Source organism: Neofelis nebulosa, chromosome 2, assembly GCF_028018385.1.
Source record: "Neofelis nebulosa isolate mNeoNeb1 chromosome 2, mNeoNeb1.pri, whole genome shotgun sequence".
Taxonomy (NCBI): Eukaryota; Metazoa; Chordata; class Mammalia; order Carnivora; family Felidae; genus Neofelis; species Neofelis nebulosa.
In genome coordinates, this window is record NC_080783.1 from 218362895 (window position 1) to 218381356 (window position 18462).

Genomic DNA, 18462 nt, shown 5'->3' on the forward strand with positions numbered 1-18462 from the left:
TCGTGCAGGCTGCCAGCTCTAAGCCTCGAGTGGCCTTCCCATAGATGGGGGTGGGGGTGCTTGTGAGGACCCAGGGAGGTGATGTGCAGGCAGAGCAGAGCCCAGCCTGACTGGGCCACGTTCAGCAAATGGGAGCCCTGCCCCGGCCTCCCTCTGCCTCTTCTCAGTGGGAGCAGCTCTGGCTCTTTAGCCCTCTGGAGGAAGAGGCAGGGATTCTTCTAGAAGGAGCCTCCCAGCTGGTGCCAGGGCCCCTGTGCCTGTTGTGGAAACCCCCAGCTGCTCAGGCCAGGGGGTTATTGGGAAGGCTTGTGGGGTGGGGGTCTGAGCAGCAGCGTGTGTGAATGGTGTCAGCGTGTAGCTGGGGGGGGGGGGGGGCGCGTGCATACACATCTGTAGCCCTGTCTGTGCATACGTGTGTGTGCATGTGTGAGATGTGAGGCTGTGCGTGTGCATCTCGGCCAGCAGCCTGCCAGGCACTACAGGGGTCAAGCCTTCACCCCCACCCGTGGCTGAGAAAGACTCCACCAAGCACACCTGGTGATGGGAGAATGTTCCCAACCCAGGCTCATCGTGGAAGCCTGGAGATGGGGAGAGTGGCCACCAAACAGCTGCAGCCTCACACAGGGCTCCCTGGGGCCCAGAGAGAGGGAATGCGGCTCCAGATGTGCAGAAACACCCGCCAAGAGCTTCGGAATCTGTCTCAGGCCTCAGTCCCAGCTGCCGGGGTTATTTCCTGCCTGGAAGCAGGAGGAGGGAACAGGCCACTGGAGGCCACAGCACCAATCCCTTCCCCCCCCCCCCACCCCCAGCTCCACCCAGGCCCCATTCAGACCTCCTTAAGGCAGCGGGTGGGTGCCCTGGGCTGGGAGTGACCAGGAGGCCTCCCCTACAGGTCCAGCAGAAAGCCCAGCCCAGCCCAGGCCGGCCAAACCAATGTCCGTGAAGCCAGAGCCCAAGGGACGGGGGACATCAGGGCATCTACATCCTTCTCGGTCTTGACTTGACCACTCATCTATGTGGCTTTGGGCAAGCCAGGTGCTTAAAATCCACTTCCCAGGACAGCTGGGAGGAGCCCAGGCTAGCAAAGCATTTAGCATAAGGTCCCCAGGGTGGCCATGGGAGGCCCATCTCCCACCTGCCCCCAGAGCCAGCTGAGCCCAGGGCAGGGACACTAGTACAGGCAGCAGTGGGTGAGCTGGGCTGGTGGAGGGGCACTGGGGGCCATAGGCCTGGGGCGGGCTGTCCTCTGCCAGCAGGACAGCAGTGTGGCCAAAGGCTCCGGATGACTGGGTCACCTGTGTTTGTCTTAGAAATACCACACTTGGTTACCAGCCTCCCTGTGCCAGCCTCCCGCTGCCGGTGGCCTATTTATAACCAGTGCCACCTGGGCAGGGAGCTGGCCCATCCATGGAGAGCTCACTAGGGGTCCTGGCTGCCCAGAAGCCATATATGGAGTACACGGTCCAAGGCCCCCCATTCGCCAGCCCCACTTCATTGTGGAGGCTTTGGATACAAACACCTTTACTTTTGTCACAGAGCACTGACCCTATGGCCTGCCCTGGGTCTGCTAACAGCTGCCCCTAACTCCCCAGCTGCTCCTGGGATACAGAGGTGGTGTAGGGGCAGGCGGTGTGGGAGCCAGCTAGAGAGTGGTGTGGGCAGCACTGGCTGCATTGGGTTGGACCCGGTTCTATCTGGACAGGTGCCCCCTTCCTCCAGACACTGGGCTGCACACTCTTGGATGCTTCCCAGGTGCATGGGAAGGACAGTGACGTGCCAAGCAGCCCAGAATGACTTCGAGGCCTTGTGCCCAAGGGTGTGTGTGGTCATGGGTGTCCTTGAAGAGACAGGCAGGGTCCTCTGTAGGGATGGGAGACCAAGACTCCAGGAGTCTCCAGAGGCCCCCCCCCCATCAAGGAGACTAATAGTATTCCTTCTGGATGCCTGTGCCCCCCGCTAGAAATGCTAAGGTGGGGGGTGGGGGGGGTGGCGGCGGGGAGCTCCTGAGGCGGAGACCAGGAGTGCTGAGTTGCAGGCCTGGCCTCTCCCAGACGCCACGTCCTCCAGTTTGAGAGAACATTCCTGAGCCCATGGGGTGAAGGGCAACAACCAGGCAGACCCGTGGTCCATTCACCATCCCACGGTGGACCTCCCCAGAACCCAGGAGAAGCTTGAATCCTTAGTTGGCCCGACCTCGCCTCTCCCTACCCCAGCCCCTGATCCTGACCGACTCCCCAGTTCCTGGAAGTCGCTAGTCCTCAGGCGCCCCAGGTCCCCTCCAGCCCCACCCTTATTGTTGACCAGAGATGTGGCTTCCTCCGGGAAGGCCTCCCTGGGCCCCACGCCCGGCCGTAGGTTCTCACTGTCCGTTCCAGTCCTAGGCCCCCTGGGCCCACCACCCCCCAGAGCTCCAGGCCTTTCCTCTCCCCGGAGGCTCGGAGGCCGAATCGGGCCAGTGGACCGACCCGAGACGGCAGCGAGAAGCCGCTGCGTAGCGCAGACGTCCCAAGAGGCGCCTCCCTCCCGAGGGGCTTTGGCGCCCGCCGCGGCAGAGGCGGGGTGCAGGGCTGGAGGGAAACCAAGGACCCACAGATGCGCAGACAGACGGACGCGGCGGTGGGCCGCGCCTCCGGGGGCGGGGCGGTCCGAGGGGCGGCGCGGAGGCATGCGCCCTGCTCCGCCCCCCGCCCCCGGCCGCCCGAGCTCTGCCAGCCGAGCGGCGGGAGCCGAGCGCGGCGGCGGCGGCGGCGGCGGCGGCGGCGGCGGCGCGAGGGAGGGAGGGGCGGCGGGCCGAGCGGAACGCGCGGGCCCCGGCGGCGCCGCCAGGATGCCCCGGCCCGCGGGCCGCTCCGCCGCCAGCCACCCCCGCGGCCCCCGGCGGCCCGCGCTCGGCCCGGGAGCGCGTGAGCCTCAGCCAGAGCCGGAGGCGGGAGCAGCGAACAGGAGCCCCGGGCGCCCGAATGCAGGGTGAGCGCCGCCGCCCGGGCCCGGGGACGGCCGGGTGGGAGGACCCTGGGCATGAGGCCCCCCCCCCCCCCGGCGGGAGAGCTCTGGGCGGGGAGGGTCTGCCTGATGTCCGTTGGTCTCACGGTCTGTCCGCGGGGCGGCGGGCATCGCTGAGGGCCATGCACCGCCCCCCCAACTTGGGGACCTTCGGGGTAACTTCCCAGGGGCCGCTTCTTCCTTCGTCCCGCCTCCCCGCCCCTCCCCCCCCCCCCCCCCCCCCCCCCGCCTCCCGGCGGCAGCCGCTTGCTGGGAGCGGTGATGGCCAGTCTAGGGGTACTGGGCCCACCCCTGCCCAGCGTAATCCGTGGGGACGGCTGGTTCCCGGGCCGTAGCTCGGACGCGCCCTCGGGCTTGGGTAGGGCCGGGGGTTCCGCTTGGGACCGGCAGGCTGGGGCGCGCCGGGCCGGGCGGGAGTATCGAAGCGCCGAGAGGCAGGAACAGCTCTCTGGGTTGGGGGGCGGGCGGGCGGGGGGGGGGGCGTGCCGGAGATGCGGAGGCTCCGCGCTGCGAGCCCCGCCCTGGGCGGCAGCGGGGCCGGGTGTCGCGGGCAGTTGGGCGGCAGCGCGGGCGGGGCTGAGGCCCGCGCGAGCCGGGCGGGTGCAGCGGGAGCCCGGGGAATCCTTTCAAGTTCTGGGTTCTCTTTGTTGCGCAATAGAGCCCTGGGGCCACGAGGCTTCATTGGCCCGGGACCGTGACGTCACGCCGGGGCCCCGCCCGCGGACCCTGCGGAGGGAGTCTTCTGGGCCGGCGGGGTCCCCGGCGGGTCACACCTGCGACGTGCTGTGGGCGGGGAGGGGAGGAAAGAGGGGTTCCAGGATCTGAGGGAGGCAGGAAGCCCCAACCTGAAATGCTGGGGGGGGGGGGGGGGGACGCTCTGAGTGTGTCGCGAAAGAAACTTCCCAGCAGGGGGCGGCGACACCTGGGTGCGGACTGCACTAGCTGGAGCCCAGCCTGGGGTCTGGCCCTCAGTGTCCGCTGCTCCCTGTGAAGAATGAACAGCAAGCGTGTGATCAGTGGGTCTTTGGTCATCAGCCTGGAGGAAGGGGTCTCCCAGTTCGTACACTGTTAAGCCCCCTCTCACTGTGAATTTGGAGACCTTGGAAATGCACTCCCCACCTCCACCCCAGTGACGTTTCTCCCCTGTCCCCAGGACCACCACTCTCAGGAATCCTGGGCTGCAAACCCAGCCCTCATACTTCCTCCCTGTGTTGCTCCGGCTTCTGAGCCTCAGTGTTCCCATCTGCAGTGTGGGAAGAGTAGGACCCATCCTGCAGGGACAGAGGGTTGAAAGGCAGCCTCTTTTCAAGGACCAAAAATGCCTGTTTCTGCTAGGGTTCAGGTTTGGGTTTGGGCTTGGGTTTAAGAGGCCAGGATTTAGCTGCCAGCCAAAGGGGGGGGGGGGGAGGTTGGGTCCTGATTCACGCACATGATAGCTTGGGGCTAATGTTTTAACCCCTGTCTTTGTTTGACTACCTTTAAAATGGGGATGCTGTTGGTATTTATTACGCAAAATCTCTGGGGGTGCTAACCGGGAGTGTGCCTGTTCGCGGGAAGACGCTTCCTCCCTCTCCAGGCAAGGCACGTTCTGCCCACGGAACTAGAGACTTTCCCTGCAGTGAGAGACGGTTAGGCCAGACAAGGGGAAGGCCTGGCACCGTGAAAGGTTGTGCCAACCTGTGGCACCTTCCCCACCACCCTGCCCCAGTGATCCACAGGGCCCAGGGTTACAGGGGTTGGACAGAGCCTGTGGGGCATCTGAGGGAAGGCCTCCCAATATGACAGCCAGGGAGACCCAACGTGGGTGGAAATAGATGCTGGCCCACCAGGTGCGTGCTGAATCCAGCTTCCTACTTGACAATGTAAAGATCACTGGTTGTCTGTGGTCTCTGGCCCCCCAGCGGCGCCCACACCCTGCCTGCTCTAGCTAGACCCCTCGGTACACCCTGTGCCCTCCTCACCCCAAAGCCGGGCTGTCCCAGGTTCCGGTTGGGGTGACTGTGTCTACCCACACAGGTCTGAGGCTTACCCACACCTCCAAGCTCAGGGTCTTGGCCCTTAAGGGACAGCCGAGCTCAGCGAGCGAAGAGGGCTATGGTACGGACTTCTACCTGGCAAGCATTTATCGAATGCTTACTGTGTGCTTGGCTGCATTCCTTGGCATAGTGTATCTACTGTCCGAGGTAGGTACTATCGTGTCCAGCTTACAGATGAGAAAAATGAGGCCCAACTGAGTCAAGTAATTGGCTGGAGAGCTAGAGGCAGAGTCTAGGAGCTCTTTACCCCACCCCACGTGGCCTCATGCATGCTGATATCAAAGAGCTTTGCTGGACACTGGAATGGCTGGCTGGTGGGGGGTCCGACGGGGCCACCCTGTCTCCCACACTGGGTCTGGGGTGGGGAAGAGGAGGAAGCTCTGTACGCAGAAGCCGGATGTTTGGGAGGGAATTTCCCTGGCCCCAGAACTTCCCCAACCCCGTAGGAGGCCTTCAGGAGTGCTGGTATGGTCGAGGACAGTCTTCCTCCCCTGGGTCACGGGTCCGGGCAGGCCCCCAGCAGGGGCGGGTAAGATGCATCCCTCAGAGGTCCCTCAGCGTCCAGGGGGCTCAGGCCACAGATAGACCAAAAGAACCCCGGACAAGACAGGAAAGGGCCGAGTGGTATTTCCTACCCTGCCCTGAGGGCCAGGGGCCTGCAGTGTCCTGCCCATCCCAAGCTGGAAACAGTCCCCGGGGGATGGCATGGCTGTGTCTGGTACAGCAGCTGCTCAAAAGTGCTGGGGGCAAGAGAATTGCAACCGGTAAGATTAAACAGGCGCTTGAGTAAGAAGGGCCAAGTATAGGCAGAGGACCCAGTAGGCTTTCACCTAGCATTGTACTTCTCCTCATGCTGCCTGCTCCAGGCTATGGCCACATTGTCCTGTTGTCCCGGCCTCGTATCAGAGGGACCAGCCAGTGCTCCACTCGAGGAAGTAGCTTAGGGCTGCCAGGCTTGGAAGGAGGAGGGAGAGACTCTGCCTGGCCGCCTGGCAGGATGGAGCGCCTCTCCAACATGCGCGTTCTGCCCAACTTCCTGTGTCCCTGGCTCGTGGCTGTCAGCTGTCAGCCGTTCCTCGTTGGGGTCAAGGTCTGGTCCCTGGGCTGTCTACAGACCCATGCTGTCCGAGGCATCCATAGCATAATACTGATCGCCTCCCCAGAGCACCACCGTGTGCAAGACCTGGTCCCAGAGCATGAATGTGACCACCACCCAGATCGCCCACTGGGTGTGAGACCCGGCCCAGGGCTTTAGAGATGCGGCGGCTGTCTGCCCCAGCCTCACCCTGGAGGAATCATCATCGCCCCGTTCCAGAGGACATGGGGGCAGGAGCCTTGGTCAAGCCACACAGCTGGTAGGCTGGAGCTTAGTTTGCACCCCTGGCCTGCGGTAGTGCGGGGGTCTGACCCAGGCAAAGCAGGCTGCCCGTTCCCAAGCTGGCCATGGAAGTGGTCGCCAGATCACCCCTGCTGCACAGGGAGCTTCAGGGGGCTCACCCTCTAAGGCATGCCCTCATTTGGCCAAACGAAGCGGGACTGATTAAGGTAAGGGCCCCTGATGTGCGCCGGGGAGGCATCATGCGGGCTGTGTGAGGGTTGGGGACATTTATGGTGAGTGCTGGTTCCTGGGCAGGGCCAGGGCACCAGGGGACAAGAGCGCCCAGCCGGGATGAACACAGCTGTCCTGGAAGCACACCCAGACCCAGACCTTGGCCAGGAGCAGGCGGAAGGGAGGGTGTTTGCACTTTATTGGGCACCCCTGGCCGTGTCCCCTGGGTGCCAGGGACATGGGCTGGAGGCCTCGGAGTAGAGAAGAGGCAAAGCAGCCCAGCTCAAGCCAGGACCGTACAGGTAATGGTGCATCAGGAGACCCCTCCATCCCCCACTCTAAGGAGCCAGAGGGACAGTCCCCACGCACTCATCGGCTTCTCCCCCACTGCAGATGCTCGCGGTCCCTGGTGTCTCCGAGCCACCACGTGTGAGGGCCGCTGCTCCCAGCTGAGGCCTGGCCCCGAGGAGGATGTCTCAGCTGCCGGCCGGCGCCCGTCTGCACCATGAGTGATGAGCGGCGGCTGCCTGGCAGTGCGGTGGGCTGGCTGGCATGCGGAGGCCTCTCCCTGCTGGCCAATGCCTGGGGCATCCTGAGTGTGGGTGCCAAGCAGAAGAAGTGGAAGCCGCTGGAGTTTCTGCTGTGCACGCTCGCGGCCACCCACATGCTCAACGTCGCGGTGCCCATCACCACGTACGCCGTGGTGCAGCTGCGGCGGCAGCGCCCCGACTACGAGTGGAACGAGGGCCTCTGCAAGGTCTTTGTCTCCACCTTCTACACCCTCACCCTGGCCACGTGCTTCTCCGTCACCTCCCTCTCCTACCACCGCATGTGGATGGTCCGCTGGCCGGTCAACTACCGGTGAGCTCTCGGGCGTGTGCACGTGTGCACTTCCGGACCTGGCGTTGATAGAGGGGGGCTTGTGGGCAGTGCATAGAGGCCCGAGGGGCGTCTATACCCACAAACGGCCCCAGGGTGCTGACGACGCCCCCCCCCCACCAGCTGTGGTGCCACACCTGTGTCGCGCTGGGGGCAGACAGGGAGGCTCCGGAAGGGCTGTTCTGGGCCGCGGCTGGCATGCACGTGTAGCTGTGCCTGGGGGTCCACGGTATCCAGTACAGAAATGCTTGGTGGGGGGACGTGTGACAACACACATCAGGATCCCCCGTGCAAGGGACAAGGCCCCACTTTGCCGACTGTCACGACTGTGATGTATGGGGGGGGGGGAGCCGGGGTGGTCGGGGATCCTCTGCAGGCCCCCCGGGGCTCCGGGAAGACCCGGTGAGTGACACCTCGCTCCTGTCCCTACTCTGTGTCAGGCTGAGCAACGCCAAGAAACAGGCAGTGCATACGGTCATGGGCATCTGGATGGTGTCCTTCATCCTGTCAGCCCTGCCTGCCGTCGGCTGGCACGACACGACTGAGCGCTTCTATACCCACGGCTGCCGCTTCATCGTGGCAGAGATCGGCCTGGGCTTCGGCGTCTGTTTCCTGCTGTTGGTGGGCGGCAGTGTGGCCATGGGTGTGGTCTGCACAGCCATCGCCCTCTTCCAGACACTGGCTGTGCAGGTGGGGCCGCGGGCCGGCCGCCGCGCCTTCACCGTGCCCACCATCGTGGTGGAGGACGCCCAGGGCAAGCGCCGCTCCTCCATCGACGGCTCTGAGCCCGCCAAAACCTCGCTGCAGATCACGGGCCTGGTGGCCACCATCGTCATCATCTACGACTGCCTCATGGGCTTCCCCGTGCTGGTGGGTGAGACTGTCGGCTGGCGGGAGCCTGTCAGGGGGACTTGGGCTCCGGGACAGCCCTGGGGTTAGGCACGCTCCAGGCGTCAGGTGGTTGAATCCTCCCACCCGATCCGTGGAGGCGGGGGCGGGGGTGGGGTGGGAGGCATTATCATCATCATCATCATCATCCCATTTTGCAGATTTGGAAACTGAGGTTCAGAGAGGTAAAATGACCCACCTAAAGTTAAGGCAGCTGTGTTAGGACTTGAGCCCAAGTCAGATGACTGCAGACCCAAGGGTCTTTCTGGCACACTGTAGGGACATTTCTTACCAGAGTGAGGCCCATTCAAGCAGAGGATGTAGAACGTGGAGTAACATGACCACCTGACCCCAAGAATAAAGTCTGGATTCAACAGCCATGGCCTCGCACCCACAGGGCTCCAGCCCAGCCCCCTGAAGGGTCTGGAGTGGGACAGGAAGGGGTCTAGGGGCAAGGACCAGCCCGAGACTTTGTCCAAGCAGCTAGGCAGGGCTGTGTCCCTGGAGTCATGGCAGGACACTAGCTCCAGAAGGTGACAAGTGGGGTGGCAGCCTCATAGGGGACAAACTCGGGATGCAGTCCCAGGTAACCTGTGGGCCCACCCTCAGGGGGCCCGCTACCCCCTCCCCCAGGGGCTGGGTTCTCCTGTGTGCAGTGGGGCCCTACGTCTCCAGTCTGTGCTGATGGAGAGAAGGAGCGTGTGTAGAATTGCAGAGCCACAAGGGGACAGCAGTGGAGGAAGAGCGTCCCCCCACCTTCCCTTCAGGGCATGGAAAGGGGTGCCATTTATGGAGCTCACTCCACGCTGCAGGCCTGAGATCTTTACTTCACACTGTGGGGTGTTCTTGGCCCATTTCATAGATGAAGAAACTGAGCCCCAGAGAGGTTCAGTACCCTTCCGAGGGTCACACAGCTCACATAGTGGAACCAGTGTGATGAGTGTATCATACCCACTCTGCTCTGATGGGGGAATAATTAAATGTCACTCTGGGTGGGGGAAGGAACTCTCCTGGGGGAGAGCTCACCATGGTGGTTCATCCACCACCATGCAGGGGAAGAGCGAGGAGGCCACTGGCCGCGGAGGAGTGAGGATGGCAAAAAGTCCCTGAACTGGGAAGCTTGGGACCTGGTTCTCCAAACCTCGGTTTCCTCTTCCCAAAAAGGGATTGGTAAAGCACACCCCCAGCTCTCTCCTTGGGCAGTCATGAGGCCGACGTGAGGAAAGGCCCGCCCCGTGCTGCCCGGCGTCATGTGAAGGACCATCTGTGCACTCGGTGGGTTCTGGCCGTGCATCTGGGCAGCCAGCGGCTCTTGCCGGACACGGACTTCTACCCTCACACTCTGGCTCCTTCCGGCCCAAGAGCCCATGGCTGCGTCTGCTGCCCCCTCCTCCCACACGCGGGAGAAGTGAGGGGCGAGGGGGGAGGGGGTCCTGCCAGGTGCCAGGCCGAGCCCTGTGCCCACAGGTGGTGAGCTTCAGCAGCCTTCGGGCGGACGCCTCGGCGCCCTGGATGGCACTGTGTGTGCTGTGGTGCTCCGTGGCCCAGGCGCTCCTGCTGCCCGCGTTCCTCTGGGCCTGCGACCGTTACCGCGCCGACCTCAAGGCCGTCTGGGAGAAGTGCGTGGCCCTCATGGCTAACGACGAGGACTCAGACAATGGTGAGGATGACCTGGGAGAGGCCCCAGGGAGAGGGGGGCCTGAGCGAGGTCAGCAGGGTGGCAGCTGTCAGGTGACCACCCCATGGCACTGAGGGGACCCCTTGCTCAAATGGCCTTGAATCCCTAAGGGACCTAAGTGTCTCCTGGGGTGTTCTCCTCTCAGGTGAACACCCCAGCCCCACAGCCAAAAGGTGGCAGAGCCAGGATTTGAACTCAGGACTCTGCCCTGTGTGCGTGCGTGCGTGTGTCTGAGGGTCCCAGGAACTCACTCTCCGATGCCCCCAGGTTTCCGTGGCCCCTAAGCTTTTGCCCCACCCTGCAGATACCAGCCTGGAGGGTGGCATCCCCCCGGACCTGGTGCTGGAGCACTCTCTCGACTACAGCTATGGAGGTGACTTTGTGGCCCTGGACAGGATGGCTAAGTATGAGCTCTCTGCCCTGGAGGGGGGCCTGCCCCAGTTCTACCCGCTGCGGCCCTTGCAGGAGGACAAGACACAGTACCTGCAGGTAGGGCACCGGGCAGGGCCCGAGACCCCCAAAATGCGGGTGTGTGTGTGGGGGGGGGGGGGCGGCGGGAAGTATCGTGATCTCCCCAAGGCCTCTCCTCTCTGAGCCGCGCGTCGGTCCCCGTTTTCCAGGAGGGCAGCCCGGGTTAACCCCGCCCGTCCTGACAGGTCCCGCCCACGCGACGCTTCTCCCACGACGACGCCGAAGTGTGGGCCGCCGTCCCGCTGCCCGCCTTCCTGCCGCGCTGGGGCTCGGGCGAGGACCTGGCCGCCCTGGTGCTGCCCTCTGGGTCTGACCGGCGCCGCGGCAGCCTGCTGGCCTTCGCGGAGGACGCGCCCCCGTTCCGCCCGCGCCGCCGCTCGGCCGAGAGCCTGCTGTCGCTGCGCCCCCCCGCCCCCGACGGCGGCCCGCGCCGCGCCCGCGACTCGCCCCCCGGCAGCCCGCGCCTCCGCCCCGGGCCCGGCGCCCGCTCCGCCTCGGCCTCGCTGCTGCCCGACGCCTTCGCGCTGACCGCCTTCGAGAGCGAGCCGCAGGCCCTGCGCCGCCCGCCCGCCCCGCAGGGGCCCCTCCTCGACGGCGCCCAGCCCGGCCAAGACGCGGCGCCCCCTGGCGGCGGCGGCGCGCAGCGGAGCCCCGGGCCGCGCCCGGCCGTGCACGCGCGCGCGGGGCCCCTGCGGACCGGCCTGAGCGCGTCGTGGGGCGAGCCCGGGGGCCTGCGCGCGGCGGGGGGCGGCGGCGACGGCAGCACCAGCAGCTTCCTGAGCTCGCCCTCCGAGTCCTCGGGCTACGTCACGCTGCACTCGGACTCGCTGGGCTCCGCGTCCTAGGGCCTACCGGCGCCTCCCCACGCGCGCCCGGCGGGCCGGGCCGCCCGCAGGGACCAAAGCACCAAAGATGCCGCGCTGACCCAGGCCGGGCTCCGGGCAGCGCCACGCGGGGCCCGCCGACGGCGCCTGGCCGTGGGCCAGCTCTCCCTGCGTGACTGAGCCGCGGGCATTTCCTGGAGTGACGGCGGCTGCCCTGGACGACCGCCGGGCACGGACCAGCTGCTGGGTACCGCATCTCGGGGCAGAGCGAGCCTGGCTTGGGTCAAGGCCCTGATGCACCTCGCGCAGCCCCGGGGCAGCTGGGTTGGGGGGATGGGGGTGGCGGCCGGGAGCCCAGGAACCGGGCCACCACGAGACGGAGCAAAACCCAGCCCTGCGGGAGCTACACCCTAACTTTCCACTTCGCACTGTAACTGTCTCACCCCCGTGGGGGGCAGGGTACAGAGGGTCTCTAAGCACAGGGGTCTTCAAAGCCCAAACAAGCTCTCTGAGCAGGTGTTCCTGCTGACCAGTTCTGCCTCGGTTTCCCCATCTGTTTTGAGCAGGTGACCATGTTAACTCTCAGGACTGTTGGGAGAAGTCTCCTGGTCCCTGTGCACTGGCTCCTCAATGGACAGGGTGTGAGAGCATCTGGGGCCCTCTGTGGGCCCTTTGCGGGGCATCAGTCTTCAGTGTGTGGCCCGGTGTGGCCTCTGCACCTGAGGTCTCCCACTCTCAGTGCCCCTGGCCCCCCAGGGACACACCCCAGCTAAAGCACAGCACTTTTCCTCCACCGCCCACCTTGACCACTGTTAGTGTCCCCCCACCCTCATCACTCTGCCATCCCTGTGTCCCCACCAAGTCAGCCTGTGACTCCCATCACGAAAGTCATGGGTCCGTGATGGGAAAGAACTGAAGAAAGGGAAAACGGGCTTCCTTATCCTGATGCCCCAGGGAAGGAATCCTGGCTTAGAGTCCTCCCAGGTTGGGGGCCGGGTCCCTGGTGAGGGTCCTCCCTCACCCGTGGACAGGGCTCCTGGCTTTGCCATGGGTCTTGGGGAAGGGCCTGCTGGGTATTCTTTGGAGAAAGACCCTAGGCTCAGGCTAAGGAGAAGCCCAGGAACAGCTGTGACCTTGAGCTGAAAGGACAAGGGCAAATGCAGAGGCTGCGTCATCCTGGCCCCTGCCTCCACACAATGGCCCCTACACCTGAGCCCCACCCCCAGCCCCTCCCCTAGCAGATTCCAGGGCCAGCACGGAGCCTGCCAGCCCTATGTTCCCTCCTGCTCTGTCACCTGGGATTGCAACACTGCCCCGGACCCTCGTGGTCACGCCCATTTCCTCACCCCCCTGACAAGGTCTTGGCCCCAGAGGAGGCCCTGGCGGGGGGGGGGGGGGGGGGGTGAGGATAGGGGATTACCTGGCTCCATCTATGGTTTGGAGGCCACTGGTCCTAGGCTGTGGGGTAACTGGGCAGGGAGGAGCCAGCCACAGGTGAGCAGGACAGAAAACCACAGTAGAGCCCCAGCCACGGGAGGGGCCACCTCTGGCCAATGCTGCTGTGCCTTCAAGGACTCACATGTCCAGTGGGGGCAGAGATCATCAGCTAGCCACTGTGTCATCCCCCCACCCCACCCCTTGCTCAGGCCGGCCCACTTGTCACATTGGGTTTTTACTCTGTGTTTCATATCCAATGGCAATACTTGCAGGGAGACATGATACCCCCAAATCCCTCCAGTTATGGTTTTTACAAAAATAAAAAGGAGGGAGGACCCCAGATGGAGGACCCTGGGGCCTGGGTCTCCCCCTCACACTTTGTGCAGCCGCCAGGCCTATTTGCTGCGTTGAGAAGCAGCTTGGCCCCAGGCTCACAGGGGAGGGAGCTCTGTCCTTATACCACCACCCACCCAGAGCCAGGAATCTGTTTGTAGTTTTTTGACGACTGAGCATTTCTCTTCTGTACAGAATACAATAAAAACTTCCTATGATTTGCACCTGGCATTCCTAGGGTGGTTTCATGGAAACACCTTTCCAGAATAGAGCAGCACTGCTAGCCAGCTGTCCCCAAGTGTCTCTCCCTCTGGGTCCAGAAGTCCTCCTAGGGCGCCATCCTTTGGGCCAGTGCCCCTTTTCTATGCCAGCGTTGCAGCCCCACCCAGGGAGCCAGGATGGCCTGGACCAGCGGCAGGACAGAGCAGTGGGGTGGGCACCACAGCGCTAATAGCAGGAGAAGCACTATAATCGCAGTTGGCAGCCTCCGCACCAGGAGTGGCTTCAGGGACGTTTAGCCTCTGTGAGGTCTTTTCGGGAGAGCAAGAAGGGCAGGGCCTGGGGGCGCCAGACCTATCGTGCCTGGTGGTGACCCGCTCCAGCCCGGGTACGAGTTTGGAGGCCGCTCCCTGGGTCCGCGGTATAAGGTCGCCACCTAGTGGCTGGCAGAGGGATTAGTGCGGCTGCTCCTGTCCCCCACTCGCCCCCAACGCAGCAGGAGGCCGAGACCCCAGGGGCGCCCCCCCCCCCGACCGCCACAGCCGAGACCCCCTCCCCGTCTGCGCTCCAGAGAGACTGATGGGCGGAGTAGGGGAGCCGGGCCGCTCTCTCCCCGCACTCTAACCAGAACGGGCTTAGCACACATAAGCAAAGCAGGGGTATCCCTAAATGGGAAATGTTTTATAGAAAGTCAGTATTTGTAGTTCAAAAGATGCACCCCAGTAGGCATCGTGGGAGAAATTTGGACTTCCGTGGTCTCTTTGTACCCATCTCACAGGTTCGCCACTGTCTGTATTCTGAATTTCAAGCTGGAAATGCCAGGATCCCTCCCAGGGCTTGGCGCAGGATTCTCATCCCCCAGCCCCAGGCTGCGCCTCGAACACCGGGACCCCGGGCTAGGGTCGGAGCACAGCAATGACCTCGTTTCCGGAAGAATAAACAGGCGCAGAGCGCTCGGAGGGCTGTCGAGGGTCGCGGGTTCTGTGGCGGCAACAGAGGTCCGGCGGCCGGAACCCTCAGGAGCCGCGCGCTGCGGGGTGTGGGGTGACCCGAGCGGTGGGCGGAGCATCTGGCGGCAGGGCGGGCTGCTGAGCTGGGGCAGCTCGGGGCAGGTCTTCTGAGATGGGCGGGCCTCAGAGAGCGCGCCGGCCGGGTGGGCTGTGCTGCGTGCGGAGGGGGTGGGGACCCGTGGAAGCCGAGAAGCTCCAAGGTGGGGGTGGGCAGGGGGCCCCTCGCCGGCGGGGCGGGACCCGGCGAGCTTTGTGCCGGTGGGAACCGGGCGTCCTCGGCTGGCTGAATGGGCCGGGGCGGGGCAGCGATTCTCCTCGCTGCGAGGGGTCCGCTCTGCGCCGCTGCCGACGGCGACCTTCCCACAACGGCGAGGCTGCGGGGCGGGGGCGGGGGCGGGGGCGGGGGAGGGCTGCCCCCCGGGGGCCCTGGGAAAGAGGAGCAGCCTGGGACATCCCCTCCCAGCCCCGCGAGAAGGTGGGACGAGGAGAGAGCGGGTCCAGCTTGAGTAGGTGGGGCTGGGGGTGGGGGGCACAGGTCCCCCTCGAGGCTCCGTGTATTTCCTCGCGTTCGCGGGCACGCGACACCCTCCCAGCCACCCCTGCCACGGGACCAAGACGGAAGCCTGGGGTCCCGGCCATCACCGCAGGCGCGCTCTAAACAGTCTCTGCGTCCCGGGGCCAGAAGGGGGCCCCCTTGAGTCTGAGGCGGCGCCGGGACTCACCAGGGCCGCCAAACCCCCAGACCCGGCCCCGGGCTCTCGGCGCAGCGGCGAGGGGCCGGCTGCGGCCCCGGGACGCTGGAGGACGGGCCGGGGAGACCTCCAGGGAAGAGGAGCCGGGGTGGCTGGGACCTCGAGCCGCCGATGGCTGGAGCAGGGGCCCAAATGGCGGGGACGCAGGGGCCAAGCGGCGCGGGCGCCTCCGGGCTCGGGCTGGCGCTGTCCATGGTGCTGCCACCTGCGCGCTCAAGCGCCAGGGGGCAGCGCAGGCCGCCGCCGCCGTCCTCTCCGCGCCCCAGAAGCTGGCTGACTCCCGGCAGACAGCTGCGGAAGCCAGACGGGAACTCGGCTCCGCTGGGGACCCGCCAGAGCCCTGGGGGGAGGGGAACGGACAGGAGAAATGTGAAGGGGAGGGAAGAATAGGAGAGGGGAGGAGGAAAGGAGAGGTGTAGAGAGAGAAAAGGAGGGGAGAAATGTGGCGGGGAAGGGAGGGGAGGGGCTAGGCAACCTGAATTTCTTTCCCAGGGTCCGTCCAGACCCTCGCTCACCCGGATTGCGACTGCACTAGCCTGCAGGGTCTTCGCAGCCTCCTGCCTCCAGCAATCTGGGGCCCTCTCCTCACCCAGCTGCCCACTGCCCCGAGCTCTCTTCTCATCCATCCCTCCTTTATCTGGCCTTGTGATATCCACGGGTCTGACGCCACAAGTGCCCCCCCCCCTCAGATCCTTGCCCTATCCCCTCCAGACTCCCTCCCACCTTGAGCCGAGTTCTGAAGGCTTTTCATGTACTTGACGCTCAGCTCCAGGATATCCGCCTTCTCCAACTTGCGTTTCCGGATCTGCAGATCCGTGGAAAGGGCTCTTAGCTGCACAGTCCGACTTGGAAGGGATGAGGTTGGGGATCGTATCGCCCCCACCTCACCACATCCCCACGTCTCACCTGGTGGGAGTAGTGTTTTTCCAGCAACGACTTCAGCTGCTCCAGCGATACATTGATGCGTGCCCGTCGCTTCTTCTCCATCAGTGGCTTGGAGATCTGTAGACGGGTGGCATTATAGGACAGGGCCAGGGTCCTCTTGCCCTTTGCCCCACCCCACCCCCGGCTTGGCAGGCCCACGCCCTGCGCCCTTCAGGACCCCAGACCTTGCGGAAGCCGCCGGCTTGGCCACCGGAGCTGCCCTGGGTCCCAGGCTTGGTGCCCATGTTGTCGTATCTGCTCCTGGGGGAGGCAGTGCCGCCTTTATAGGGGCTCCTCGTTTACATGTCAATGAGGCGCTCCTGGACTCGAGGAACCCCGAGGGGGAGGAGACGAGAGGGGGATGCACTGGGAAATTCCCCACCTCTCTGTGCGACCCCCTCTCAAAGCCCAGGCTTCAGCCTTACCTCCAGGAACCCTCCTTTCTTCCAAGGGGCCCTCCTCTTCCCCTTCCTCAGTCTTTCCCATATCCCTTTCGCCCCCACTACTTCCCGAGTCTGGGGTCCCCTCCCATGCACATCCCTCCGGGCCCTGTTCTGTCCCAGTGTTTAGTGTTCCTAGGGACCGAGCCTCACTAGTCCCACTTACCTAGTGCTTGCCGTCCCTTGCCTCCAAGCATTCTGAGGGGGCACCCACTGAGGAAGGTCCATGGGTCCAGCTGGTTCTGAGCCCCCCTAATGACTATGACAACACACCAGGCCTCCGTGTGTCTGATGAAGATGCGGAGGCAGGGAGGACCCGCCAGCAAGGCCTTTCTGCGGGTTTCACGCTCTGGCCACGCTGGCAACGCCACATTAGTCGTTCTAATGTTGGGACAATGCAGCGATTTTCTGCCTGTGTCTGCTCAAAGCCGGGCACAGGCTGGGCTTGAGGGAGCCACACAGCGACATGTGTCCCATTAAAGCGTGCAGCCCGCCCTCGGGGCCACAGCCAGTCTCCTCCTAGCTGGGGTCTTGGACTGGGAGCATTCCTGTGCTGAGGTGTGTGTCCTGACCCCAAGTGCCCTCTGGCCCTGTTAGGCCCCAACCCACACTCTTCCAGCTGGGCTAGTTTCAGTCCTGACTTTCCAGGCTGGACAACTCAGGCTCTGCCACTTGCCCTCACAGCCGGGGAGTTTATTCCCACCGGCCTTCTCTTGCTCCCAACAAATGAAAGGTGAGGGTGAGAAAGATCACTGGTCATATGGCGAGAGCATCGTTCTGTGCTCTTGGAGGTCTGGGACCCCCCAAACACTGTTCATTATTCGGGCTGTGGTTGGAGACTCAGGCTGCTCAGTGGAAGAGACACCCACCCCAGGACCTGTTAGGCCCTACAGCAGGACTGCTGCAGTCCCGGGTTGGGCCCCAGGAGCAGGACTCCCGTAGCTGTGGCTGACAGGATGACGTCCCTGGATTCATCTCCAGTTATCTCCCTGTCCTGGGTTCGCAGGGTCCCAGGTTCAAGGTTTATAAAATGGGGCTCCGAACAATGCTGGCTCCCACGGCTACTCGTGAGGGCAAGAAAGTAGCTTCGACGCAAAAGTTCTGCAGTTGAGCCCTGCGGCAGAGGAATAAACAAATCGGCCTTTGCGAGGGACCCAGCGCGAGGCGGAGGGGAGATTGTTGGATCCCGGATGGGCCCCCTGGCTCCCTGGAGAGGGGCTATCTTCTTCCCCCACACCCGCCCCTGCCCGGAGTATTGATGGGCCCTGCCTGGGACAGAGGCTTCTCAGGCGCCTAGCAGCGTGGAGAATCGCGCTCCGCCCTCCTTTCAAGGCTCAGACTGCGTCGGCCGGGGTTCCGAGGTGCTCTTCCGCCCCGGCCGCAGGACCCCGGGCCAGATCGGGCCGGGCCGGGCGGCGGGGCCGAGACCGCCGGCCGGCGTTGGCACGCGCCGGGCAGCTTTGAAACACCGGGGGCTGAGCGGGCCCCACTGGCCTCCGTGCGCTCCCCCGGCTTGGGGCGGTGGCGGCTCGGTACAAAGGCGCCGCGGGGCAGGCGGGCGGCGGGGCCGGGCACAAAGGGGGCAGCCGAGTGTTAAGGGCTTTGTGCCGGCCCCACAAAGCCCGCCCGCGCCCGCCCCCTCGGGGCCAAACTCCGGGCGCCCCGCTGCGCGCGGGCTTCCAGCGGCCGCACATCTGCACGGAAGCTGGGCGCGCGCCTCGCTCCGGCGGTCGCCCTCCGCCCCCGCCCCCGCTCTCAGCCGCGCGGGCGGCGGGGCAATTTGTCCTCTAATTATGATCCCTCCCCATAAACCGCCGCCCGCGCCTTTCAACTCGGGCGCATTAGCAAACCAATGGCCCTCGGCGCAGCCCTCGCGGCCCGCCCCCTCTCCAGAGTTAGGGCCGCCCTAAAGGGGCCCGCGGCCCGCCCCTGCCCGCACCCTAGCATCCGTAGCTCCTGGGGCCGTCACTCCTCTCGAGCCCGAGCGGAAGGCTCCCGGTCGCGCTAGGTGGGGCCGCT

General features: G+C 64.8%; 2 protein-coding genes across 4 annotated transcripts; one reads left to right on the forward strand and one right to left on the reverse strand.

Moving 5' to 3' along the window:
* The first annotated feature begins 2719 nt into the window (after nucleotides 1-2719).
* GPR153 (G protein-coupled receptor 153) lies at nucleotides 2720-13322 on the forward strand. 3 transcript variants are annotated; one of them, XM_058719299.1, is made up of 7 exons: nucleotides 4421-5186; nucleotides 6673-6890; nucleotides 6982-7449; nucleotides 7908-8337; nucleotides 9823-10015; nucleotides 10338-10522; nucleotides 10690-13322. In XM_058719299.1, the coding sequence occupies exons 3-7, from the start codon at nucleotides 7094-7096 to the stop codon at nucleotides 11347-11349; spliced, it is 1824 nt and encodes a 607-aa protein (XP_058575282.1). In that variant the 5' UTR covers nucleotides 4421-5186; nucleotides 6673-6890; nucleotides 6982-7093; the 3' UTR covers nucleotides 11350-13322. The 3 variants fall into 3 exon arrangements, with proteins under 3 accessions (XP_058575281.1, XP_058575282.1, XP_058575283.1); XM_058719298.1 differs by lacking the exons at nucleotides 4421-5186; nucleotides 6673-6890 and adding an exon at nucleotides 2720-2967; XM_058719300.1 differs by lacking the exon at nucleotides 6673-6890.
* Nucleotides 13323-14038: 716 nt separating this feature from the next.
* On the reverse strand, nucleotides 14039-17593 carry HES3 (hes family bHLH transcription factor 3). Its single transcript, XM_058719301.1, has 5 exons — nucleotides 16610-17593; nucleotides 16189-16264; nucleotides 15986-16081; nucleotides 15803-15884; nucleotides 14039-15419 (listed from the first exon to the last, which is right to left on the reverse strand). The coding sequence occupies exons 1-5, from the start codon at nucleotides 16669-16671 to the stop codon at nucleotides 15046-15048; spliced, it is 690 nt and encodes a 229-aa protein (XP_058575284.1). The 5' UTR covers nucleotides 16672-17593; the 3' UTR covers nucleotides 14039-15045.
* Between the last annotated feature and the right edge of the window lie 869 nt (nucleotides 17594-18462).

Bases quoted from the DNA above. Each gene is read 5' to 3' on its own strand.
- GPR153 (XM_058719298.1), top strand. From the start codon at position 7,094: ATGAGTGATGAGCGGCGGCTGCCTGGCAGTGCGGTGGGCTGGCTGGCA. The intron at 8,338-9,822 runs GTGGGTGAGACT...CTGTGCCCACAG, and splicing joins TCATGGGCTTCCCCGTGCTG to GTGGTGAGCTTCAGCAGCCT. The intron at 10,523-10,689 runs GTAGGGCACCGG...CCGTCCTGACAG, and splicing joins ACAAGACACAGTACCTGCAG to GTCCCGCCCACGCGACGCTT.
- HES3 (XM_058719301.1), bottom strand. From the start codon at position 16,671: ATGGACCTTCCTCAGTGGGTGCCCCCTCAGAATGCTTGGAGGCAAGGG. The intron at 15,885-15,985 runs GTGAGACGTGGG...ACGGATCTGCAG, and splicing joins AAAAACACTACTCCCACCAG to ATCCGGAAACGCAAGTTGGA. The intron at 15,420-15,802 runs GTGGGAGGGAGT...CCCTCCCCCCAG, and splicing joins CCTTCAGAACTCGGCTCAAG to GGCTCTGGCGGGTCCCCAGC.